At 41.6% G+C, this 27288-nt stretch overlaps 1 protein-coding gene across 2 annotated transcripts in view; it reads right to left on the bottom strand.

Moving 5' to 3' along the window:
- Positions 1-27288, bottom strand: part of rad54l2 (RAD54 like 2) — a 117531-nt gene that overhangs the window by 77303 nt on the left and 12940 nt on the right. For both annotated transcript variants that reach the window (XM_048547353.2, XM_048547354.2), the window contains exon 2: positions 2236-2408. In XM_048547353.2, the coding sequence (XP_048403310.1) occupies positions 2236-2353 (118 nt within the window). In that variant the 5' untranslated portion in view covers positions 2354-2408. The remainder of the gene's footprint in view (positions 1-2235; positions 2409-27288) is intronic.

Here is a 27288-nt window from a genome sequence, read left to right as displayed (position 1 = left end):
AGAGTCTATCTGCAGCGCATAGACTGCAAAAGTTCAGGAAGGCAGCTCGCCGCTACCTTTTCAAGGGCAAATAGGGGTCTGCAATAAATGTTGGCCTAGCCAGTGACACACATATTTCCTGAGTGAATTTAACAGTCTGAAATATAAGATTCAAGCCCAGCTCCAAGAACATGAGTCTGGAATTCTGGATTACTAGTCCAGTGACATTACCACTATGCCACTGCCTCCATTCAACTCCTAACAAACAAGAAAGTCAAAGTATATTAGGGTAGGTAATAAGGTTCAGGCCATAATCAAATCAGCAATTATCTTACCAAATGGTGGAGACAGTCTCGAAGGGGCAAATAGCTTCTGACCCTAATTTGTATGAATTTTACTAGGAATTGTCTTTGTACCATAATAAGGTGGGAAAATTCACAAGTAGGGCATAATATAGAAAAGTTTCCCACATAGTAGAACAATGGGGAAATAAACTTACTCACAGCCAAAAAAATTGAGACATTGAAGTTGTCTGTAGGGAATACAACATTGGAATGTCTAAGCCCTGCTAAGACTCACAACCCCAGAAACTAGAGATAAGGTACAGTCAAACAAATCACGTGAAAACCATGCATTGATGTGAAGCTCACATGAAAGGAATCTGGCTCATTAAGGAAAGTATGCTCAAAAATGATGATGATGATCAGGGTAAGGGAAGGATTAAAGTGATACGAGTCTGGAAAAGAACAGTGCAAAAACCAAAAGCTTCAAGCCACTGTGCGCTCCTTAACCAGTTATAACATGGGAAGGATAAACTGCTCAATCTCCATCCACAAGACAAGCCTCGCATATCTGGAATCAATCTAGGGTTATAATTACTATTCCTTGGAGTAGAATAATCAACCATACATTGAAAAGTTTACTCAACCAACTAAAAATCTCGCTAAATCTCTAGGTATTGTGTTGTATTGTTCTTTCCTTGCTGTCTGTCATTGAACTCAGTATTTATCCTTGCAAGGTTTAATCAAGATCACGGAAGCATAACAAGTTTTAAATGCAGTAAACCTCTACATACATAAACACGTTAAGAAAGATAGCTTAATACTAAAAGAGGGAGAAATTACATGCAGGGTCCTTTTCATTCCATGTTTCACTCAATAAGGAATACGGTTGCCATTATTTTCATATGACTAAACTATCTCTCAAGCTGGAGACTTAACAGGGGACATAAAATAGAGTGTAAGCAAACAATAAGTAGGGAATAAACTTATGAAGCATGTCAAAATGACTGAACCAGTAATCTACTTCCAAATCAGAGTAGATGCTGGATCAGTTGTTAATTTTAAATCTGAGACAGACAATATCTGTTATGGGATATATGGGCCAAACGCCAAAAAACTGAGCTAGGCCACAGATCAGCCATGGCCTTAATGAATGGTCGACAGGCTCAATGACTGAATGGCTTACATATGTTCCTAGAACCTCAGGATAATGTTCTGGAGATGTCGGTTTGAATGGCACCAAGGCAAATAGTGAAATTTTAATTCAGTATAAATCTGCATTTAGAAGCTAGGCTCAGGGTTACCATGTAACCATTGATGTCATAAAAACCCATCTAGCTCGCCAACGCCCTTTAGAGAAGGATATCTGCCATCTTTAACTGGTCTGGTCCATACGTGATTCCAGACCCACAGCAATGTGACTGACTCATAACTGCCCTCATGGCAATTAGGGATGGTTAATAAATACTGGCCTTGGCAGCCACGCCTACATTCCATGAAGGAATTTTAAAAAAAGAGGATTCTGAACCAACGCTCGTGCGTTTATATATAATGTGGTGCACAGTGAGATTCCACAGGAATAATACTGCTTGCATGATTAGCAGTGCTCAAAGAGGGTATTAAACACAGAAGACAGCAGTCCAAGTCCAAAGCTCTCTGCTTTTACGGCTAATCTTTAACAAATCACCCAAACTATTGAAACAGGCAGCATCTCGGTTTAACTCAATCGAAGCACGGTACATTTTGTCATGCAGCATCCCGAGTACTGTACCGCATCAACAACTTAGTATCAAACTCCCGGCATGGTGCTCAAGCCCAAATCTTCTAAGTTTCACCAATCGAGCAAGACTGAACAAGATTAAGGAAGAAAAGCACAAAACTAATACTTTGCATGTCAGATAACCACAATTAAATCTCAGCAAGAATTGTGACTTTAACATTTAGCTAGGAAACTGAAGGCTCTCTGGGTGCTCACCATTTTCCTCCAGGTCATCTTCATCATCACCATCGTTGTCCTCCATCTCCTCCTCTTCCTCTTCCACATCCTCCGACTCCACATCTGGATCACTCCCTGAGATAGACTCGTCCTCCATGGCCCAGAGCAGCAGACACTGTGCATTACAAACTCATTGTCCCACCTCTGTGGACCTGAAACAGCAGCACAAAGCAGCAAATATAAGTAAACTTCAAATCTGATCTAACAACTGGAACAGATTTCAAAAGCTGTAAAGATCAACTGAGAGACAACACAATGTGGAGCTGGAGGAACACAGCAGGCCAGGCAACATCAGAGGACCCTATTTCTAAAGAAAGGCCCGCAGCGAAATGTCAACTTTCACGGTCCTCTGATGCTGCCTGGCCTGCTGTGTTCTTCCAGCTCCACATTCTGTTGTCTCTGACTCCAGCATCTGGAGTTCTTGCTATCTCAGAGTATAGACTATTCATGTGTGGGGAAAGGCAGAAGTTGAATGTAGAGAAAAAAAAGGCAGCCTGTCTTTCTGCCAGTTCCCTGGTTTTAATGTTGCTATTTAACATTGTTATCAGAGACAAAACCATAGTGTAATGCAAGATAACTGCAACTAACCAAACTACAAACATGATAAGTTTTGTATTTTCAAGATGTGAAAGCAGTTTCTAATTCCATCTTTTCCTCACCCTAAAGATAAGATATGCTTCTATATATTAAACACAAAAGACATTAACTTCACTTATGCAATATTAAGAATAATCTAGAGACATATATACTCAAAAGAAAGCTCTAAAGAGAAACTGTTTGAGGGCACTAGGTAGCTCATATTAAAGAAAATCCTGGTGCACAGTGCAATCTGATTAAAGAATTATCATTGTTACCTGGGCCAAAACTGAAAGTCCCAATTTAGGAACTGAAATTGGTACACATGCTCATCTGTGGAAGCATTGAGACTTTTGACTCTTTATGGAATTTAATCAGAAGGGAAGAACTCATAAAAGTGGAACATAAAATTGATACCTTCGGGTGACCAGAGACTGATCTGATTTTGGCCAACACTATTCAAAATTGCATGATCAAAGCTGAAATCCCTTCAGGGAAAAAATACCAATTCCTTATGTGCTCTGCCAAAGTGGTGGGACACCACGATTTGCATATCACTTGTCCTATAACGCAGTTACTCATGCTGCAAAATCATCCATTTAGTTTGTCCATCAGCAGAGACTGAAGAAGTAGGCAGCATCAATTTTCAAAAGCAGATTGACATAATCTTGTTTTCCATAAGAATCATTCATGATTCATGGTAAAGGAGAAATAAACCTGCTAGTTTTCACCTTTTTTACAACTACAAATGATGCATCAGTTTCTGCTAACTTTGACCCTTTACCTGAAAATTGCAATTCCTATACAATGAAATTTATCCGATTATTCTTGAACTCTTCCCAATACAAGTTATGATTCTGCCAGAAAAATAAAGAATGTGTATTAGTTGCGAGTCATCAAACCACAGACCCATCAACAAAAGTAATCCAGAGTCAGAGACTCTTAGCTGGTAATACTGACCACTTTTCATACTATATAGTGTATTCCACAACTATTTTAAATACAATTCTGAAACGCAAAATAGGTACATGTGGCCTTGAACATCAGTAGTTGTTGCAAGCACAATGCTCTTCTTTATCTTTTGTGTCTTCAAAAGCTGTGGACTGCAACGAGAAAGAATTGTTTCTAAAAACAAGAATTTCCCAGATGCTGTATGATTTCGTGCCAAGGAACTCAACGTCTTTGTGAACTCTTGGTTTTCACGGCTACGGGTTCCTGAAATTTGCAAACGATTAGGGTCCGAGGAGTTGTCTACAGTTCAGCCGATTGGTTCTGAACTAACTGGGCAGGTTGGAACTAGAGACAGTAGGAACTGCAGATGCTGGAGGATCTGAGATAACAAGGTGTAGAGCTAGAAAATAAGAAGAAAACGAAGAAGAGTTTAGCCCAAAGCGTCAGCCTTCCTGCTCCTCTGATGCTGCTTGGCCTGCTGTGTTCATCTAGTTCTACACCTTGTTATCTCATGTTGGAACCGGAAACAAGTTACAGAGACGTGGAGAAAGACACAGATGTGTGTATACTGCTGTTCTCTGCAGTATAAAACTCAGTTTAAATTTGAAAACCAGTCACTTTCCTGCAGTAGTTGCTACTAAGACTTTCAAATTTACAAATCAGAGACATTTTTCAAGTCAAGATAGAACAGCAAAGGCCTCAGTAAACAAAGTAGCATCATACCAACAACAGAATTGGGAAGCAAAGACCACCAACCTAACCTACTTTCCTGCAACCCTGCCAATAAGCTGATTTTTCCTATTTGTTTAGATGTATAGGTTTTTTTATGGGAATAGAGTTTTAGTTAGTAGGGTTATAGCTATTTATTTGTAGCCACAGATTAATTACTTATAATACATAATCATTCTTGCTTAGCCTATGATTCTGGCATATATCAATCCAGCTTTGAAATTCAGGGAAATCAAGGTACTCGACAGCCCTTAGAAGAAACTAATGTTTGTTACAATATCTGGAATAGCAGTTTATATTGCACTCACTAAGTCATAACATTGATTATTTGGAATGGCACTGAAAAATTTCTGAATCCCACCAAATATGTGCACAAGACTTCTCAATCAATAAAACTTTACAATTTTCCAGCCTGCATTTCCAACTCAATAACCGCTCATTTCTCTACTTGCAGAAATTGAATGTTTCATTCTAAGAGGTTAACAATCTTTGGGGTATCATACCGAGTTATTCACAGCGCACTCAAACTGTAAGCTCAAAATTGGCGCAAAGATGTTTGTGTGGCCATTAGCGAATCTACATAGTAAAACAGGATCTTAAAGCATAATCAGATTTTGAAGTGGAGCAGACAGAACTTTCCTCAGTCTCAAGTCGATCTCTGACTTCAGCTGCATTACACTAACTGCAGAATTAATGCAAACTGTAATGTCCAAGTAAAACAGCTGCAGTGTTACTGTGCCGTTAAATAAACTGGACATGAACTGCAGTGGCTCAAGGCAGCAGCTCACCACCCACCATATCTTCATCAGCAGCTAGCAATGGGCAGTAAACATTGGCCCATCCCGTGATGCCCATATCGTGTGACTGAAAAAAAAAACCTGGGAATACTTGACAGCATGATAGAAACAGTTGTACCCTGGAATCTAACAGTAACCTTACCCAGCAGCACTTTGCAAGACATGCAGGGAAGGCTTCATTCTGCACCTAATTTGTGCTGTGCCTGATCAGGGGATTCAATGAAGCAAGGCAATTGAGCATTTACTCCGTCTCATACCTGACTTACAACGGCTTTTTTTTGGCATAGGGAAGCAAAGTGCAATGTCTTTCACTCACCAACAACATTCGCAAACAAGAACCAAAACTTAAATCCCAAGCTGAGGGCTTTGTGTAAACAGAAAACAAAATAATTGTACTTTTCACCTTGACAGAATGCAGGCTATTGGATAACCATCAGAGAAAAATAACACAAAATTAAAGTTCCAAAACTGAACATGAAATTTTCATTCGTTAAGACCATTACTAGAATTATGGCACAATTGTATCGAATGGGTTTTAGATGCAGGACATGATGCATCAATGAAGGAACAGGTTTGAGCTGACTGATCTATTCCAATATCTATGCAACTAATGGAAATAAACTACGGCTGCCAATTTAAATTACAAGGTTCAAAATTCTTGTCAAAACCCAAGCATATGAAAACTGCCAGTGGCACACAAGGATGCCTGAAAAGAAATAAAACTAGCTATGAAAATTCAATGCAAAATAGCTCCAGAGAGGGGAATAGGAGTAGGTTCTTCACTCTATTTACTCATTTTAGCTCCATATCCCTTGAACCCCTCACCCAGTAAAAATTTCTTTATTTGAGTGTTGAAATCTCCAGTTTTGGAAGCCAATGCAAATGATTAACCCAAGGGCCATCACACCTCAAGATGAGGGGAGATATTGAGGAGAATCCTTTGTGGTAACCTCAGCTGGTACAGGAATTGACGCACATTGTTGGCATAACTCTGCATCCCAAATCGGCCATCAAGCCAACTGAGCTAACTGGCCTTCAGCTGGCATAGCTCTCTCAATATTCCATAGTGGCCACTACTACCTCTGAACACCAAAATTTCAGCTCACTAACCCACATGGCGTCTTGACCCCCAATTTGCAAAGCCCAAAACTAGTTTGTGCTCCAGAAACATTGACAAAACATGGATCGATTCGCCAGTGGTGACACTTTTCCCTCAAGTAAAATAAACGGTGCTTTAAGTTATAATAGAAGCAGAAAATGCTGATACTTAATGACCCATGCCACAACTGTTGAGAGAGAAACAGAGTTAGAACTGGACAAATTTAGAGACAGACTTTCAGCAAATTCTGAGACAACAATAGTGTCTGCGCATGCATGCATGCATGTTGAGGGGGGAAGGGTAGAGAGCGCGAGAGTGAAAGCCTGACAGCACATCCGAGAGGGGGAGAGAGAGAAAGAGTGGGTGGAGGAAGGGAGAATGGGAGATGGGGAGGGGGAGAGGAGGACAGGGGAGAGAGGGGTGATGGGGGGAAGAGGAGAGGAGAGGAGTGAGGAAAGGTGGAGTGATAGGAGGGTGAGGGGGTAAAAGAGAGGACAAAGGGCCAAACAACAAAAGCGGGCCTGTGACAGAGTGGAAGACAGATGACACTAACTGACAGAAGGGACAATTTTTACCCATTCTAGTTTTGAAAAAAGGTCATTGGCCTTAACTGTCAACATGAATACAATTTCCAGTGTCTTCTGAAAATCTGAAATAAAATCAGAAGTCACCATTTCTTCTCCACCACTTATTAGTGCAATTTGAAACGCTGAGTTTTTAATGATACCGCACGTTTGAGAGTTGCGTTATAACTGATTCTTAAGCTGCCAGCAAAAAGAGTAATAGCAGCAGTAAAGGATCTTTCTCAGGGGCAAACAAAGAACATACAGAGAAAGACAAAGATAGTAGCACACCAAGAGAGAGACAGAAAAACACAAGTCTCCCCTTCCTAAGGCCAAGAGCTCAGTGCAGTTTATATTAGATCGATCAGATAAGCATGGGGGAGGGGGTATAACTGAATTATGTAATGGCCTATTACTAGGATTGGTCCCCCATTAAGCAGATGAGGACAGCATAGTAACACAATCAGCCAATGAAAGCTGGCTTTAGCAAGAGTCACTGCACTAGTAATACACAGCTGCCTGCAGATCCAGCACTGCATTGTTCAAGGTTGCCAATGCCTTCGGTAGCATTTGTGATGTGACAATATAATTAAACTGCTTGTATGCAGGCCCATGTTTTGTGAGCACACATCAAGCAATTACTTCAGAATACGAGGCATGCCTTATCTACGAGTACAGAACGTCCTTGATCATCTGGAAAGCAGCTTGCATTCATTATCTGGAGTAAACAGATCATTCAACTCAGTTCAGTCTGAGCATTCTGAGATAACTGGTGCAGTGACTTGAAATGTCATCTTTTGACAATACCCTAGCTTGCTCCAAAATGATTATAGTTAAGCTACTTTTGCATTACAGATCAGTACAATGAATCTCAGTACAGAATCTGGCCATTTGACACACCGTGTCCAGGCTCATGGCTACGTCTCATGACTTTCCTCCTAACATTTCAGTATTGTTTTAAAAAGCCAAAGACAGGGACGGTTTTACATATTTTTTCTGGCAAGGGTGGCATAATTTTCACTTTCCTGCTTCAGTAAGCCCAAATTCTTTCTTTTTGATGTTTACGTTTCCTTCACATCTGACTACAGAGATTGAGGACTTGGTGCAGGACTGATTAGTACTGAAATGTAACCAGTGCCACTCCACTACTTTCTCCTCTCGCTCTTGCAATTTTTTTTATTCTCAAGGGGCAGACTATATGACCCATCAAGCTCCTCCACCATTCAGTGTGATCATGGCTAGGCCTGGGCTTCAACTCCACTTTCCTGCCTGCTGTCCTTGACTCTCTGACACAAAGATTTTCTCCTCCAGGCAACAACTGAATATCGACATATTCAGGAGTACAGATATCCAACTGAGTCTGAAATGAGTGACCCCTAATCCTGAGGCTTGACCCATTGTTCAAGTCTCTGCGGCAAGTAAAACAAGGCCTCAGTGTCAGCCCTATCAAGCCCCTTCAAATATGACACCAAGGTTGCAACCAGTCTGGTTCAGCTTCAGATCATTTGTCAGGAAGAGGAATTTAGATGGTGACTAGATAACAGAATTTGTAATGAAGACTTGAGCTGATGATATAGATCTTCCCAATATTTCATCGGAGGAAATTTCTGCACTAGTACTGAATATGAGACATGACAGTTTAAGGATGGTGAAGTGTTTGGAAGAGAAGTAGCAAAGCAGAATGCAATGACACAAACTTAGAAGCTAGCAGCTTTGTTTTTGGAAGATATCCCTGTACAGCAACATGTGTATCAAGAAATAGCATCAAGCTAAGGGGAGATACCAGAGGTATCAGTGAGCAAGCAGAACAGAAGCTACACCTGGTGATACTTTCAGTCTGAATGGAAAGGTATAACTTTGCCCTCTGGTTATCAATTCTATTTCCTGTGAAAAGTTTTTAACTATTCACTCTGTGAAAGCCCTATATGATTTTGAACACCTTGTTAAATCTGCCCATAACCTCCCCTGTTCCAAGAAGAACATTATTAAAAGGCTATGTTCTTCCACTGTTTCGCAGAAAATGGACATTGAAACTGCAGGTTAACTTGGATTGGACTTCAAAGGCCAGTGAAGGGAATTGTTCGGCTTATGCCTCTGCCATGCCAGCTCTTTGAAAAAGCTATCCAGTCAGTCATACTCCTATTTAGCTTATTCATTGCTCATACATTTTTTAGCTTATTCAACATAAATTCTCAGCATCAATAAGAAAGCGTGGAAGTCGGACCCTTTGCAAAATTCTGATAAGGTCACAGTTAGAGTAGTGCATTTTGGTCACTTAAGGAAAGATGCAAGAGTCCTTGACAGGTGCAGAGATTTACCAAAATAGTTCTGGAGAGTGTGATTAGGTTAGGTTAAAGAAGCTAGAAATGCTCCCCTTGAAACAAAGAAATTGAGGGAAGATTTCACTAAGATGTGGATGTTAATGACAGTTTTTGGATATAGTAGGCCAAATGCTGTTCCCATTATATGATGGTAAAAGGACAAGGAGACACAAATTTAAGGGTTTGGGCAATAGATGGACAGGTAGATGATAGGAAGAAACCTTTTCATGCAGCAAGTGGTAATGACCTTGAGCTCACTGCCTACAAAGGGCACTAGAAGTGGAAATGCGCAATGATTTTTTTAAAAAATTGGATAGGCACTAGTAGGAAATAAACTGACAGGGTTACTTGGATAAAGCAGGCAAATGAATGGAACTAACAAGGTTACAGCGCTCTGGGCTGGATGGTTTCCATCTGTGCCGCAGCTATATCATATCAAAGCAATGAAGAAGAATGTTGTCTCAAACATTAGTAAAGCAATGCCTCTGTTCTCACAATATGTAGCTTTATCTCAGAATTTACACGGTATCCAAACACTTAGCTGTGGGAGGATCCATTTCATGGTGACTACTCTACCAGTTCAGATAGTCTTGCTCTGCCTGACTATACAATTGCACACAATACATTCATAGAAGTGTACACAAAATGTTACTGGACAATGTCATTTAATATTTCTAATAACTTGACAAAGCAAGACCCTCTGTCCAATATACTGCATTCAGGATTTTAGCTTTGTCTGTACTATTGTGTTTAGCTGACTCAAGCTTTTCTTCCATTTGCAGGTATGCTGTCCCTACATCACCATAACCTCATTACATGGAAACTAGTGGACTAAATTTTTACAATTTACCCCTATGAGAAACTTCTCTGGACCAAAGCAATTCCTATTCACTGCTAATATATGCAATTTTCCTGAACTAACCTAGTCCAGATATAGAGGCAGTATCAAAAAGAAATTTTCCATATATTTCAAAAGGGAAAAAACATTCACAACTGTCGGAATAACAGAGATTAAGACTAACTGAATAGCTGTTTTGAAGAGCAGCCAGACACAATGGGCCAAATAAGTTCTTCCTGTTTCGTAAGCTCTTACAAAGTGTTTCGTAACATCTTACAAAGTGTTTCCTTCATATACATTTCAACCAAGAACTGGTGCATTTTACTTAAGATGTTCCATTCTTTAGCCCTTCTCCAACTAGTTGGGACTCAGTCACTCAGTCTTTGCTGGCAAATGGAGCTCATATCTCACAAGTCCCACGCCATTGAGTTCTTCTTGAAAAAGTAGCTTTCTACTTTTCATCAGCCTCAAGCATTTCTAAGAGATGGAAGGTCTACAATGGTATTTCTCAAGGTGAAAAGATTAATGAAGAAAACACATACTCCATTGCAAAACTGCAAAACAAGGGCTTAATAAACAAAGTTTGACATACCAGATTCCAATTCTGGTGAAAGTTCTTGTTAACTTTTCCCATTTTGCAAATATTGCCAGACCTGAATATGTTCAGGGGTCCTGGTTTTATTTAAAATTCAACAGGTATTGCTCAACTTGGGTTAATATCAATTCAACAGTCTATGGCAACTAATTATCTTTGAACTAAATGCTAAGGGAGAAGATTAGGACACACAACATCCAGCAAAATATAGAAAGATTTAAATCAATGACATGTGGCCTTCCGTCAAAGGCCAATTTTGACTTGTTTCTAGCAAAGAATCTGCTCTTATGGAACACAGATGACGTTGTATTCAGCTAATCTTTCATTTAATAATCATTCAAGCAGATTGCCCAATCCCAATAAAACTTTGCAGTGCTCTGGGTCAAGAGATCCCCAAGGCAGAGGAAGTGCAACACTTGCTTCTATTTGTGGTGAGGATGGATTTTTAAAATGTAAAGTTGGTGGCAGAGTAGGCAACATCCAGCTCCTCAGCCCAGGGCTCGTCCATCCATCCGCTTTTTCTTTTCTTCTTTTCTTGTTACTCGCTTTTAAGATATTGAGTGTTTTTTTTTAAAAGAAGAAAATTTACCTTGGAACACCTGGGGCCTGGAGCAGAGCAGGTTGGCCAGCAAAACAGAGGAGTTGGCCAGCACAGCATGGATGGTTATTGGGCTGGGAACCAGTGCAGGCAGTCAGTGGCTTGTTAGCAAGGTCAGAATACATGTGGAAGCCCCCTGCGTGGATCTACTGCAATGTAATATTTATCTGTAATCTGTTTATCTGACTGCAAAGTTTGTCCTTTTAACTTTATTTCTTATTTTTCTAACTTCTACAATGAATTAAGATAAAGTAAATTAACTTAAGATGGTGCAATAATGGACAACATTGTATGCTTTTCACTATACTCCTGTCCTTCTATACTTGAGTATATGTGACAATAAACCTAATTCTAACTCTAAATCCTAATTTTAATCAACATGTTCAGACACATAATGACACACTTCTGGGACATGTGGGACCTGACCCCGAGGTAGGGAGCCTACCCACTAAACCACAACAGCCTTTCTCTGAGGCTTTAAAAGAGAAACAGTTTCCAGAGTCACGTAAGGGCAGAAAACAAAGAACACATCTAACTGCCATGTTAAAACTCCAAAATGAAACAGGAGGAAAATGCATTTTACAAGACAAATTCTAATACTCTGGAATACACAAAAGCCACTAGAGGCAGGTTTAACAGTAATTTACAGGAAGTAAATTGGACTTGGAAATTTGCAGGGTTGACGAGATTAATCAGGGGAAACAGAAGTGGAAGAGCCATCAGAAAGGTCTGAATAATTTCCTTCAGTGCTATTCCAATCATTAATCCTATGAATAAATCAGTCAGTTAAACAATGGGCAATTATGTCTAAGAACATTTGGAGGTGGAGTAGCTGCCATGCCTCCAGAAAAAGACATAAATCTGACCATCCAAAGATTAAATTACTGAATATAACGGAAGTTCATTGTGCATGATGGTCATGACAGTCCTATTAAACTACTTAATGTAGGTCAAGGAGAAGTGCCTCCAAACCAGAGCCTTCAGCCATAGACAACCTAAGTCAGACAACACCGAAAATGTTCTGATGAAAAGTCATTGACTAAAAACATTTACTCTTTCTCTCTTCACAGATGCCACCTGACCCAACAGTATTTTCAGCATTTCCTGTTTTATCAAAAATCAGGTTCACTAATGACAAGCAAAAAGTGGGGCCCAAGAAATTTCTTTGCATTGTTTTTCTGCTAATTAGGAAACTGCATTAGTTCCACTTCTTGGGATTGGCATGTTCAGGAATCAAAATACATGCTCATAATCTCCAAAGAACAGAAATGCAAAAGGAGTTGGTGTCACAGAACAATCCGCAACAGGAGAATAAGCACAGTCGCACTATATTAATTAGTAAGAACATGCAATTCAAATTGATGCATGCTTTATTAATTAGCATTTCCAATTACAACACCCTCTTAAATTGACAACCTTGTGCTAAATTCCCTGCTTAGGACAGTCTTTACTGAGTCACTGCAGTGGATTAGCAGGAACATTATGTCCTGTCCAATAGTTTGGACAGCTTTGAACTCAATTCCTTGGCTCACAGCAAAATCAAAGTGCTCCTGATCTCAGTTGTAGATGCTATTAAGCTGCCTACATAAGAAATGGAAATGCCACAATGTGCAGTAGAGAATGCATTCCCGAGCTTCACGTGATATCTAACAGTTTTGATTAACCTTACGTGCTAAATACAGATACAGAACATACCTCATATTCTACACTCTCGCACTAACACCTAATTCAAATACAAATTCAACAACAAAAGCAACAGTTGATTTTGGCAGCAGGATCCTGCCAAGGACAAAATCAGTCTGCATGCACGACAGCGACAGTCAAGCAGCAGCAAATTTACTCTGATGAAATAGTCAAATCTCCCCACTGATGGTTACATAACCCCACTAACCTGTCAATGAGCTTTGAAGTCTTAATTCTGTACTTGTCTGGTCTTTTGTCAAGATCAGCTGCAGAGATCAGAAAGCTTATATAACTGCATGGCCAGACTTAGTCACTTTGAGCAGAGATTTTGAGAAGCAGTTCATTATATAAGCTGTTTATAGGTTATCAAGAAATCCTCAGTTCCTCCCACAACCAATTCCCACAGGAAAAACTGTTTGGATCATCTGTGCCAAATTAAACAGCCTCAAAACATTCGTGAGAATCTGTAACCCTCTAGCTCTGGCAGCTCCACTTGACAGCCCCGGAGAGAAGCAGTAGGAAGCAATTTGTACAACTTCACAGTTGCATTACCCAACAAATTATTAAAATATGAAGGCATTGTGATTACATTATGAAAGGGAAATTCCATTAATATTGGTAGTATTAGGGCGGCACGGTGGCTCAGTGGTTAGCACTGCAGCCTCACAGCGCCAGTGACTGGGGTTCAATTCCAGCCCCGGGTGACTGTCTGTGTGGAGTTTGCACGTTCTCCCCGTGTCTGCGTGGGTTTCCTCCGGGTGCTCCGGTTTCCTCCCACTGTCCAAAGATGTGCACGTTAGGTGGATTGGCCATGCTAAATTGCCCGTAGTGTTCAGGGGTGTCTGAGTTATAGGGGGATGGGTCTGGGTGGGATGCTTCAAGCGGCGGTGTGGGCTTGTTGGGCCGAAGGGCCTGTTTCCACACTGTAGGTAATCTAATCTAATCTAATCTATATACCCCTGTGCCTGTAACACGCCTTTTAATGTCAATGTGTTCTGGGTGTGAGTTTGCTCGCTGAGCTGGAAGGTTAGTTTTCAGACGTTTCGTCACCATTCTAGGTAACATCATCAGTGAGCCTCCGGCGAAGCGCTGGTGTTATGTCCCGCTTTCTATTTATCTGGTTAGGTTTCCTTGGGTTGGTGATGTCATTTCCTGTTCTTTTTCTCAGGGGATGGTAGATTGGCTCCAAATCAATGTGTTTGTTGATGGAGTTCCGGTTGGAATGCCATGCTTCTAGGAATTCTCGTGCATGTCTCTGTTTGGCTTGTCCGAGGATGGATGTGTTGTCCCAATCAAAGTGGTGTCCTTCCTTATCTGTATGTAAGGATACGAGTGATAGTGGGTCATGTCGTTTTGTGGCAGCCACAAAACGACATGACCCACTATCACTCGTATCCTTACATACAGATAAGGAAGGACACCACTTTGATTGGGACAACACATCCATCCTCGGACAAGCCAAACAGAGACATGCACGAGAATTCCTAGAAGCATGGCATTCCAAACGGAACTCCATCAACAAACACATTGATTTGGAGCCAATCTACCATCCCCTGAGAAAAAGAACAGGAAATGACATCACCAACCCAAGGAAACCTAACCAGATAAATAGAAAGCGGGACATAACACCAGCGCTTCGTCGGAGGCTCACTGATGATGTTACCTAGAATGGTGACGAAACGTCTGAAAACTAACCTTCCAGCTCAGCGAGCAAACTCACACCCAGAACCTCAACCTGAGCTACAAATCTTCTCAAAATATCTATGTGTGCTTCACTGAGTTGTGCTATTTCACAAATAGTTATCGTATCGGTGTCAGAAACAACCCCCTTATGTATTAGATAACATATTCAATTAATATTCCTTGCAATTTACAATGAAATCAATGCTGATTGTTCTTCTCTTCAAGTGAGGATTTCTGTTGCCCATTGTTGGCAATACTGAAATCCACAAAGTAAATTCCAATCTCCCACAAAACTGGAAGCTAATGCAAGCATGGGAAATAGAATAACAAATGCCAACAAGTCAGTCAAAATTATAAAAGCAAAGGTCAAGTTAACAGATTCTCTGCACAAGATTTGACAAAATAAAGGGATCAAGTAGAGGAGCAGGTCAATGGCAAGCAGTAAGCAGACAAAAGAAAAACGAGTAATAGACAAAGACTATCTCAGCTAGTGAAAAGCCACTGCAGCCTCTTCAGTGGCTCCAATCCATCCAGAATAACCCTGACCTCCTTTCATGGAGGTCAGTGAAAACCCTTATCACTTTCAATTATTCAGTCATTTATGGCATAGCTAAAATTTCACTGCCTTGTGAAGCCCACTTATTCACATATTGACTTAGGACCTTAGTCAAGTCCCTATCTTCCAAAATGTTTCACCCATTTAAGTCATCACTACTGGATTATTTATTTTGTGTTTTATTACTTGATTGAGACAAATACTGGGTTGTCCTACAGAAATTTCCTTCCTTCCAAGGAAAATCTAGCCATATGTTAAAGGCATCTTCTGTGACACAACAGTCAGCTCAACTCCTGCCCATCAGCTGTTGCTGCTTAGTCCTAAAAAAAAGCCTCAATTCCTTACATTCAGTTCTGACACCAGGTCAATATTGGAGCATATATCCATGTTTTATCCTTGCACAGTGTTACAAGAAAATTCAATATAGATGTCCCTATTAGTCAACACGGCTTTGTGAGGGGTAGGTCATGCCTCACAAACCTTATCGAGTTTTTTGAGGATGTGACTAGGAAAGTTGATGAGGGTCGAGCTGTGGATGTGGTGTATATGGACTTCAATAAGGCATTTGATAAGGTTCCTCATGGTAGGCTCATTCAGAAGGTCAGGAGGAATGGGACACAGGGGAACTTAGCTGCTTGGATACAGAATTGGCTGGCCAACAGAAGACAGCGAGTGGTAGTAGAAGGAAAATATTCTTCCTGGAAGTCAGTGGTGAGTGGGGTTCCACAGGGCTCTGTCCTTGGGCCTCTACTGTTTGTAATTTTTATTAATGACTTGGATGAGGGGATTGAAGGATGGGTCAGCAAGTTTGCAGACGACACAAAGGTCGGAGGTGTCGTTGACAGTATAGAGGGCTGTTGTAGGCTGCAGCGGGACATTGACAGGATGCAGAGATGGGCTGAGAGGTGGCAGATGGAGTTCAACCTGGATAAATGCGAGGTGATGCATTTTGGAAGGTCGAATTTGAAAGCTGAGTGCAGGATTAAGGATAGGATTCTTGGCAGCGTGGAGGAACAGAGGGATCTTGGTGTGCAGATACATAGATCCCTTAAAATGGCCACCCAAGTGGACAGGGTTGTTAAGAAAGCATATGGTGTTTTGGCTTTCATTAACAGGGGGATTGAGTTTAAGAGTCGTGAGATCTTGTTGCAGCTCTATAAAACTTTGGTTAGACCGCACTTGGAATACTGCGTCCAGTTCTGGTCGCCGTATTATAGGAAAGATGTGGATGCTTTGGAGAGGGTTCAGAGGAGGTTTACCAGGATGCTGCCTGGACTGGAAGGCTTATCTTATGAAGAGAGGTTGACTGAGCTTGGTCTCTTTTCATTGGAGAAAAGGAGGAGGAGAGGGGACCTAATTGAGGTGTACAGGATAATGAGAGGCATAGATAGAGTTGATAGCCAGAGACTATTTCCCAGGGCAGAAATGGCTAGCACGAGGGGTCGTAGTTTTAAGCTGGTTGGAGGAAAGTATAGAGGGGATGTCAGAGGCAGGTTCTTTACACAGAGAGTTGTGAGAGCATGGAATGCGTTGCCAGGAGCAGTTGTGGAAGCAAGGTCATTGGGGTCATTTAAGAGACTGCTGGACATGCATATGGTCACAGAAATTTGAGGGTGCATACATGAGGATCAATGGTCGGCACAACATTGTGGGCTGAAGGGCCTGTTCTGTGCTGTACTGTTCTATGTTCTATGTTCTAAGTCTGAACTTTTAGAGTGACAGGGAGGCACTGCTTTTACAGGCGGTTACATTGGTAACAAGACGACAAAGATTTAAGGTAAGTGGAAGAACTAGCCAGGGTATATGAATGAGGGTGCAGAGTGGTGAAATGGGAACTTTTTTTATACACAGTAAGTTGCTAAGCTCTGGAAAGCATCACCTGAAAGAGTAGGACTTGAAATTAAAACAAAATCCGAGAATGGAGAAAAAGATAGAGGATTGCTCGGCTTCAGAATCGACTGGCACAAAATTTGCTGAATGAGCTCTTCCTACATTATATTCTACAATTAGAGGTCAATAGACTGTGTGCAAAACCAGCCTTTCCTGTTAAGATTTCAAACAGCTAATTTTCGTTTTAATCTAAGAACGGCAGAGTATGATCTAACCGAATGCTATAATACATTTGAGGGACTGATCGATGTAATCCCTGTTCCTGTATCCCTAATGCATTAAAGCGTTGCAATCCTGTATGCATTAGCAAAGCCTTTGTGGCATTGCTCATTGACAGTATAGGGGCTGGAGAACAGCCAAGCCAAGCTGCTAACAAGGGGTGTCCTCTTTGGGAACTTTATGGAAAGAAAAATATAGCTTGCAATCATTCGGGCATTTGTAATTGTGGGCCCAAAGAATCCATTATGAATCTCAGAATCATAGAATCCCCACAGTGTGGAAGCAGGCCATTTGGCCCATCAAGTCTGCACTGACCCTCCTGTCCCTGCAACTGCACATTTCCCATGGCTAATCCACTTAGCCTGCACAATTCTTGACACTATGGGCAATTTAGCATGGGCAATTCACCTAATCTGCACATCTTTGGACTGTGTGGGGAAACCGCAGCACCCACAGGAAACCCACGCAGACACAGGGAGAATGTGCAAACTCCACACAGAGTTGCCCGAGGGTGGAACTGAACCCGGGCCCCAGGCACTGCGAGGCAGCAGTGCTAACCACTGTGCCACCCCTTTTAATTTGCAGGAACAATGTATGAAATGTATTATGAAATCTAAATCCTTCCACATTCTTTAGCTTTTTTAATCCTGAGACCATCAATATGGAAATAGGCACACACCTTTCAAAGCATTCCACTAGCTGCCTGATAAATTTTAATGTCAGCACACTCAGCAACCCAAAAGAAGAATGAATGTATATCAAATTTCCCATTGTGTTGCTCATGCCAAGTCAAAGAACAGGTCTGTTTTATAAAGGATAAGGAAACAATAGCACAGAAAATAAATACTATTCTACTGAAGGTGGCTAAACTGATATTCAGTATGCATTATAGATAACAAAGTGTAGAGCTGGATGAACACAGCAGGCCAAGCAGCATCTCAGGAGCACAAAAGCTGACGGTTCCAAAACACCAGCTTTTGTGCTCCTAAGATGCTGCTTGGCCTGCTGTGTTCATCCAGCTCCACACTTTGTTATCTTGGATTCTCCAGCATCTGCAGTTCCCATTATCTCCTATCTTCAGTATGCATTAGGTGAGTTTACAGTCCGTTCAATGCAAACTGTGAGCATACATAATATCCTGCTATTGAGGGAAAAAGCCAAGGTCTGGGATAGGGTAGAGAGCAAACAGAATCCCCTGTCGGCATTCAAAAGGGATAACCAAATCCATTCATCATTGCCTTGTATGCAATTGCTAGGGACTGCCATTGTACCTCTGTCTCCTCACTGTCCAAACCTCCAAAGACTCCATCCAGGTGAAGCAGTGATTTACTTGTAATTCTAGTGCTCACTAGGTGGTCTCCTCTAGATTGAGGAGGCCAAATGCAGAACGGTTGGTTGCTATGCAGAACACATCAAGCTTCTGGTTTACTGTCATTTTAAATCTCCATTCTCCTTTCATGCTCATTTCAGATTTCCAGTGAAACGCAACACATTAGAAAAACAATACTTCATCTGCCTATTTGGCGCCTCACAACATTGTGGATTCAACAATTTCAGACTGTGAACTCTGACCCACATTTTTATTTTGGCTTTCCACCGTGCCAGTCTGAATCTTGTTTTTACACACCACAAAATCATTGTCATTCAATCTCATGATGGGCATTAGCTGTTTATTACAACGATGACAATTCTATTTGCCTTTTGTTCCTGGACACCTTTGACATTTATTTGCTCTTACATTCTCTCCCTCCACAGACCTATCCTTTTCTCCTTCCTTCCCTTCAACAGGATGAGACCCATCATATTTCTACCCTCCTTTGGTTCTGAAAAAGTTGTATCCAATTTAAAACATTAACTCTGCTGTTCTCTCCCCAGATGCTGCCAGACTTTGAGAATCCCCAGCACCTTCTGTTCATACTGTTTCTTAATATTCATTTTCATAGAGTCGTAGAATCATTCAGCACGGAAACAGGCCCTTCGGTCCAACCAGTCCATGCCAACCATAAATTCAAATTAAACTAGTCCCACCTGCCTGTGTTTGGCCCAATTCCCTCCACACGTCTTATTCACATACTTATACAAATGTGTTTTAAACATTCAAACTATACCCATTGCTTCCTCTGGAAGCACATTCCACAAACAAACTACTGTGTTTTAAAAAAAAGTCCTTCATGCCATTTTTTAAAATCTTTCCTCTCTCACCTTAAAAATATGCCTCCCAGTCTTGAAAACCTCCATCCTAGGGAAACGACACCTGTCATTCACCTTATCTATACCCCTCATGATTTTGCAAGTCTCTATAAGGTCACCCGACAACCACCTGCACTCCAGTGAAAAAAATGCCAGACCAGCCAACCTCTCCTTATAACTCAAATCCTCCATTCCCTGCAACAGTCTGGTTAATCACTTCTGAATCCTCTCCAGCTTAATAAAATCCTTCTTATAACAGAGAGACCAGAACCAGACACAGTACAGCATAAGAGGCCTCACCAATATCCTGTACAACCTCAACATATCATCCAAACTCCTACAGTCAAAAGGTCTGAGCAATGGAGTCAAACATGCGAGATGCCTTAACCATCCTGTCTACACGTGATCCAAACTTCAAAACATTATGTACATGAACCCCTAGATCTTTCTGTTCTACAACACTACCCAAGGCCCACTTTTAATTGTTAAGTCCTGTCCTTGCTTGTTTTACCAAAATGCATTACCTAACATTTATCCAAATTAAAACTCCATCTACCGCTGCTTAGTCCATTGCTCCAAATAATCTGGATCCCCTTACAATCTTAGATAACCTTCTTCAATATACTATTAATCTTGGTGTTATCTGCAAACTTAGTAACTATGCCTTCTTTATTCCCATCTAAATCATTTGTATAAATGACAAACAGAAGTGGACCCAGCACCGGCCCCTCTGGTAAACTGGTTACAGGCTTCCAGTCTGAAAAGCAACCTTCCACCATTACATTGTCTCCTGCCGTTAAGCCAAATCTGTATCCAGTTGGCGAGCTCACCCTGAATTCCATGTAATTCAACTTTACTAATTAGTCTACCTTGCGGAATTTTGTGAAAGGCTTTACTGAAGTCCAAGTGAACAAGGTCTACCTCTCTGCCTCATCAATCTTCTTGGTTACCCCTTGAAAAAAATTCAATCAAGTCTGTGAGACATGATTTCCCTCACACGAAGCCAGGCTGACTATCCTTAATCATTCTTTGCCTCTCCAAATGCATATAAATCCTATCTTTTAGAATCAATTCCAACAACTTACCCACAGCAAATTCTTGTATTGCAACAGATGTATATATTGCCAAAAGAAAACAAAATTTACATGAGCTTCTTGAGATACTTAGCACAGTAACCAAAGGATTGGTCAAAATGGTTGGCCTAAAGATGTGCTGCTTTAAACCAAGACTAAGCTATTTCAGGGATGGAATTCAATAGCTTAAAGCTTCTATAGCCAAAAGCATGCTTACATTGGCAGAATGTTCACAAGAACAGTTAGGATAGCAGTTTCCTTCTGTACAAGAAGCTGGAATTGGAGGAGCACAAAGATCTAAAAAAAATAGAGGTGGTGTGAACCCATGGAGGGACACGAATCAAGAATGAGTATTTAAAATTGAAGTATCGCCAGGCCAGCCAATGTAGGTCAGGAAGCAAAGGTGAATGCAACTTGGTGGAATTTAAAATGCAGTCAGCAGAGTTTTCATTCAGCTCAGATCTATGTAGGGTAAAAGAAGCTGGGGAAGAGAGAATTAGATGCGTCTACTAGTCTAGAAGCAACAACGCATGAAAAATACTTAGCAAATGAGCGAAGGCAGGGATGAAAAGGAGAAAAATTATAAAGTCATAAGAAATACAAGTAGGAGGCCATTCTGTCCATTACTCTTCCATTCAACAAGATCATGGTTGATCTGACCTAGGCCTCAACTCCTCTTTCATATCACATCACAGCCCTCAACTCCCCAATATTTCAAAAATATTCCTTTTTACTTTTGGACATCCAGCTACCAGAACACACTGTGGTACAGAATTCCAGACATTCGCTGCTTTCTGGGAAAAGAAATTCCTTCCCATCTCAGTTTTAAATGGGAATTCTCTTATTCTTTAACTTTGTCTCCTTATTTGGGAGATGTGCTTTTTTCTTTATTCATTCACAGGATGAGGGCATCGCTGGCTAGACAGCAATTATTGCCCATATTTAATTGCTCTGTGTGTTACTTAACTGCTCTCCGTTAAGGAAGTTAAGAGCTACTTTGTTTTCTTTCACAAGATGTGGGGATCTATGGCTGGGCTGGCATTTATTGCTCATCCATATTCCCCAGAGGATGATTAGGGGTCAACCACATCATCGTGGGTCAGGAATCACATGTAGGCCAGACCAGGTAAGGATAGCAGTTTCCTTCCCTAAAAGGACATTAGTGAACCAGATGGGTTTTTCTGGCAATCAAAGGATTCACAGTCATCATTAGATTCTTAATTCCAGATATTTTATTGAATTCAAATTCCACCATCTGCTGTGACAGGATTCAAACCTGGTCCCCAAAATGTTATATGGACTAATTGGATTACTTGGATTAACAGTCCAGCAATAATACCACTAGCCCAATGCCTCCCCCGGGGACCTCCGATGGCAACTACTTCTCAATATCTGCTCTCTCAAGCAACCTCAGAATGTAACTGATAAAGTAATTTGTAAGAAAATTATGTATGTCCTCAATATAACATGTCCATCCACCTAGTCGTGTCACTTGCAGGTGCATTACATTCTATCCACTCCTCCATGTCAGAAAGTATTAAATAATCATAAACAGAAGTAAATAAGTGAGACGCTTGGATTGATCTTTGCAGCACTTCATTAGTCTTGCATTTCCAAATTGGAAAAGACCCATTAAGTGCATCTGTCTTGTTTCAACCAATCCTCAATCCATTGCCAGTACCATGAACAATAACACAAATTTGTCCAGTAGTCATAAATGTGGCACTTAATGAAACGCCTTTCTGAAAATTCAAACACCATACATCTACCAGTCTCCTTTATCAACTATGTTTGTCTTCACGTTAAAGCACTCCAGCAAATGTCAAAAATGGTTTCCCTTTCACAAAATCATGTTGCCTAAATTGCATTAATCTTTTCTAAACGTGCTAATTCTTCCTTCATAATGGACTCTAGCATTTGCCCAATGAAAGATGTTAGGCTAATTGGCTTACAGATTCCTGCTTTCTGCATCTCTCTCTTGAAAAGGACAGGGGAGCAGGGGGCGTGGCAGGAGGGGATTTCCAATCCGCTGGAACTCTCCCAGAATCCATTGAGTTCTAGAGTACTGTGACTAATGCCTCCATTATCTGTGCAGCCACTTCTTTTAAAACCCTTGGATGCATGTATTGCGACATGGCGATTTAGTTGTCTTCAATCCCATGAATTTTTCCAATAGTTTGTTCCATGTTTCAAGGTCTTTCCATTCATCAGCATGTTGCTTCTCTATTATCTTTGGGATGTTTTGAGTGCCATCTATCATGAAGATCAATGCAAAATGGTTGTTTAAAACTATGCATTTTCCTGTTCTGCATTTTTAATTTCCTATTTGCATCCTCCAAGGATCCCAACATTTATTTTAGCTATTCTTTCTTATATATAGAAACTCGATGTTTGTCTTCATATTTCTTATCAATTTACTTTCATTATCAATTTTCTCCCTCTTTCTCAAAGTGTTGGTCATCCACTGCTGGTTCCTCAAGAAATTCTAATCACCTGACCAACTACTAGTTTTTGCCATTTTGTATGCCTTAGCCTTTGACTGGATACTTATCTTGGCTATCTCTGTCAACCACAGATGGTTAACAAAGTCCTGCTTGTCCAGTGGAATAAACTTTTGCCAAGTATGATGAAATATCTGCCTAAACATCTGCCACAGTTCATGCACTTACTTTCCCCTCATGAAATAAGGACCAGGTACCTCATTCCCTTCCTGATGGGTTGCAGTGTTCACAGTTCAGTTTCCAGCTCATTAATTCTGAGCCAAGTACCTCAGGCAACCAACACTTGTTGCAGAGATAATGGGAACTGCAGATGCTGGAGAATCCAAGATAACAAAGTGTGAAGCTGGATGAATACAGCAGGCCAAGCAGCATCTCAGGAGCACAGAAGCTGACGTTTCGGGCCTAGACCCTTCATCAGAGAGGAGGATGGGAAGAGGGTTAGAGGGTTCTGAAATAAATAGGGAGGGGGGGGAGGCGGACCGAAGATGGATACAGGAGAAGATAGGTGGAAGGGAGAGTATAAGTGGGGAGGGGATAGGTCAGTCCGGGGAGGACAGACAGGTCAAGGAGGCGGGATGAGGTTGGTAGGTGGGAAATGGAGGTGCGGCTTGAGGTGGGAGGAGAGGATAGGTGAGAGGAAGAACAGGTTAGGGAGGCGGGGGGCGAGCTGGGCTGGTTTTGGGATGCAGCGGGGCAGGGGGAGATTTTGAAGCTTGTGAAGTCCACATTGATACCATTGGGCTGCAGGGTTCCCAAGCGGAATAAGAGTTGCTGTTCCTGCAACCTTCGTGCAGTGCCACAATGATAACGACATGTCCATCATGGGCCTCCTGCAGTGCCACAATGATGCCACCCGAAGGTTGCAGGAACAGCAACTCATATTCTGCTTGGGAACCCTGCAGCCCAATGGTATCAATGTGGACTTCACAAGCTTCAAAATCTCCCACTCCCTCACTGTATCCCAAAACCAGCCCAGCTGCTCCCCTCCCCCCACTGCATCACAAAACCAGCCCAGCTCACCCTCGCCTGCCTAACCTGTTCTTCCTCTCACCTATCCTCTCCTCCCACCACAAGCCACACCTCCATTTCCCACCTACCAACCTCATCCCGCCTCCTTGACTGTCCATCCTCCCCAGACTGACCTATCCCCTCCCCACCTAAACTCTCCTCTCCACCTATCTTCTCCTCTATCCATCTTCGGTCCGCCTCCCCCCCTCCCTATTTATTTCAGAACCCTCTCCCCATTCCCCTCTCTGATGAAGGGCCTAGGCCCGAAACGTCAGCTTTTGTGCTCCTGAGATGCTGCTGGGCCTGCTGTGTTCATCCAGCTCCACACTTGGTTAACTTGTTGCAGATACGGTTACCAAGGATCATACTAAGGTCTACCAGCACCCACATGCTGATAGCTGCAGTACATCACCTGCCCAGTCATCTCTATTCTATACAATTAATTTGGATGTGAAATATTTTAAAAGTTTCTTCACTGTACTCTTCAGCTGCAATAATGTCTTCAGAATCAAACTTCTTGGCCAATTAAGACAGACACAGAAGAAATACCTGTCAATCAGCTGTTTTCCATAGTACAGGTCTGACAGGTAGAAACAAATTGAAGGAGCTCTATTGCCGGTTTTTATTTCTCTTCCGTCACTGCCGTTCTCACAGGGGGCCTGCTTTTCTTTTTATGAAGCTGCTATCCTGGCTCGCTCTCATACTGTTTCCAGAAACAACTGGTCCCCTCCTCATTCATTTTGTCACTCATGGTGACTGTGCTATGGTTGGCTTGTTCACCAAGTTGGTTCATTACCCTGTTGGGTAACATCATCAGTGCAGTCTCCAATGGAGTGCTATTGTATTATCCCGCTTGCTATTTAAACTCTGGAGAGCGTTGGAGTTGATTACCTCACTTCCGGTTTTTCTTTGCAGTGCTGCGTATATAGGGTCTAACACACACAGACAGAGTCAAGAACAGCTTCTTCCCTGTCATTATTAGACTGATGAATGGAGACTCTAACTTCAAATAACATTGATCTTGCTTTGTGCACCTCTTGTACAGGGTAACCTAAATGCCTCGCTCTGCCTAAACGCCCTATGATTTGTATATCCTTGTCAGTTAGGATCCGCCTGTACTACTCTCAAAACCAACCTTTTCACTGTAGTTAAGTACACACGACTACAATAAATCAAATCAACTGCACTGAGAATAGAATCCACAAGTCTGAGAATAAAACATCACTTATGGCGCAGGTAAACATCAGAGGTGTGTCATCAAAGTAGGTGCCAGTTAAGGACAGAGCTTCCTTGGTATAGCACAGTCAGGACAGATTGCACTAGTAGTTAATACAGCATCAGGTTGCGCAGGCTTTATTAATAGGATGCGTGTGTAAAAAAATGTTATACTGAACTTGAACAAAACACTGGCTCAGCCTCAGTTGTCCTCCGCATTCAGTCCTGGGCACCAATCCTGGAGAACAGCGTGAAGATATTAAAGAGAAATGGGTTCATGAGAATAAAGTTCCTCATCCCTGGGGCCAATTATATGGAAAGACTGAAGCTGGGACTATTCACCTCAAGAAAGCTGAGGGGAAATGTGATAGTGTTTTCAAAATCATGAGGGTCTGAACTGAGTTGATAGGCAAACATGGTTCTCATAGGTAGAAGAACTGAGAACAGGACAGCACCCATTGAACACAATCACGGAAGCAATGGAGACACAAGGTCAATAAAATGTGAGGCTGGATGAACACAGCAAGCCCAGCAGCATCTCAGAAGCACAAAAGCTGACGTTTCGGGCCTAGACCCTTCATCAGAGAAAAGCCCGAAACGTCAGCTTTTGTGCTCCTGAGATGCTGCTGGGCCTGCTGTGTTCATCCAGCCTCACATTTTACTGTCTTGGATTCTCCAGCATCTGCAGTTCCCATTATCACCGAGACACAAGGTCAAACAATTTTCACACAGTGAAGTGGTCAGGATGTGGTTTTGCGGGCTCAGAGTCTGGCAGGGCAGATTTGATTCAGGCCTTCAAAAACAAACTGAAAAGGAAAAGTTGCGGTATTCTGAGAGAAGGCTGATAACAACACTATGTAAATTGTTCCTTGACGAGACAGTACAAGCATGGCAGGCTGAATGGCCTCTTCCAGTTTTGTAAGTGACAAACAATTTGCAGCAACTGTGTGTTGGATGAGTCAGTCATAAAACTTCAAAAGCTTCAGTGTTTAATAAGGTGGTTTCTGATTTGCCAAATTCAATTAAAAATAGCTCAAACATTGCAAATTTAATCTGGCGGCATGCAGCTCCTTGTCTCGGATCCATTTTTCACTACTCAACATAATATTAACACCAGCAATTATAGAAAGGAATCAAAATGCCTCCCAACTGGAATCTACCATTTTGCAAAGAATTCAATGATGGATCAGCACGGTGGCGCAGTGGTTAGCACTGCTGCCTCACAGCACCAGGGACCTGGGTTCAATTCCACCCTCGGGTGACTTTGTGGAGTTTGCACATTCTCCCTGTATCTGCATGGGTTTCCTCCGGGTGCTCTGGTTTCCTCCCACAGTCTAAAGATCTGCAGGCTGGTGGATTGGCCATGCTAAATTGCTTGTAGTGTTCAGGGATGTGTAGATTAGGGAGATGGGTGGGATGCTGTGTGTCGGTGTGGACTTGCTCCACACCCTGTAAGCATTCTATGATGATCTACGTTACTTACAAATAGGGCAGGTGAGGTGGAGGAAAACTGTCTGCACGTCACTGTAATATTTACAAGCCATAAAACAATGGCAGGAATAAAGCTTCCCTACATTTGTAGCATTCCTGCCTTATTAAGCTATGCTCCTTTTCAACCATCATTGATTTTAATAAGTAAAGGTAAAGGTATATTAGAAAGGGTGACAACAGCTGGTGGTTCAACATGACGAAGACCAGGTGAGGTTGAGAAGGTAACCTCAGCCAGTGTGGGAATTCAAGTGTTGACATCATAATGCTGCATCACAAACCGGTAAACTAATCAAGTTCTGACAATATCAGTAAATTCTCACAGATAGCAAAGGAAACAGTATCTTTACAGCCTTGACTCTTTAAAAGTTTAACAACTTTGAAAGGAAATGTTCTGTCCACTGGAGCCACTGCAACATACATTCACGACTTTTAAGCAATTTTAACAAAGCTACAAAT

Source organism: Stegostoma tigrinum, chromosome 11, assembly GCF_030684315.1.
Source record: "Stegostoma tigrinum isolate sSteTig4 chromosome 11, sSteTig4.hap1, whole genome shotgun sequence".
NCBI classification, from domain to species: domain Eukaryota; kingdom Metazoa; phylum Chordata; class Chondrichthyes; order Orectolobiformes; family Stegostomatidae; genus Stegostoma; species Stegostoma tigrinum.
Note: the sequence above shows the minus strand (reverse complement) of the source record. Positions and strands in the feature narration are given on the sequence as shown.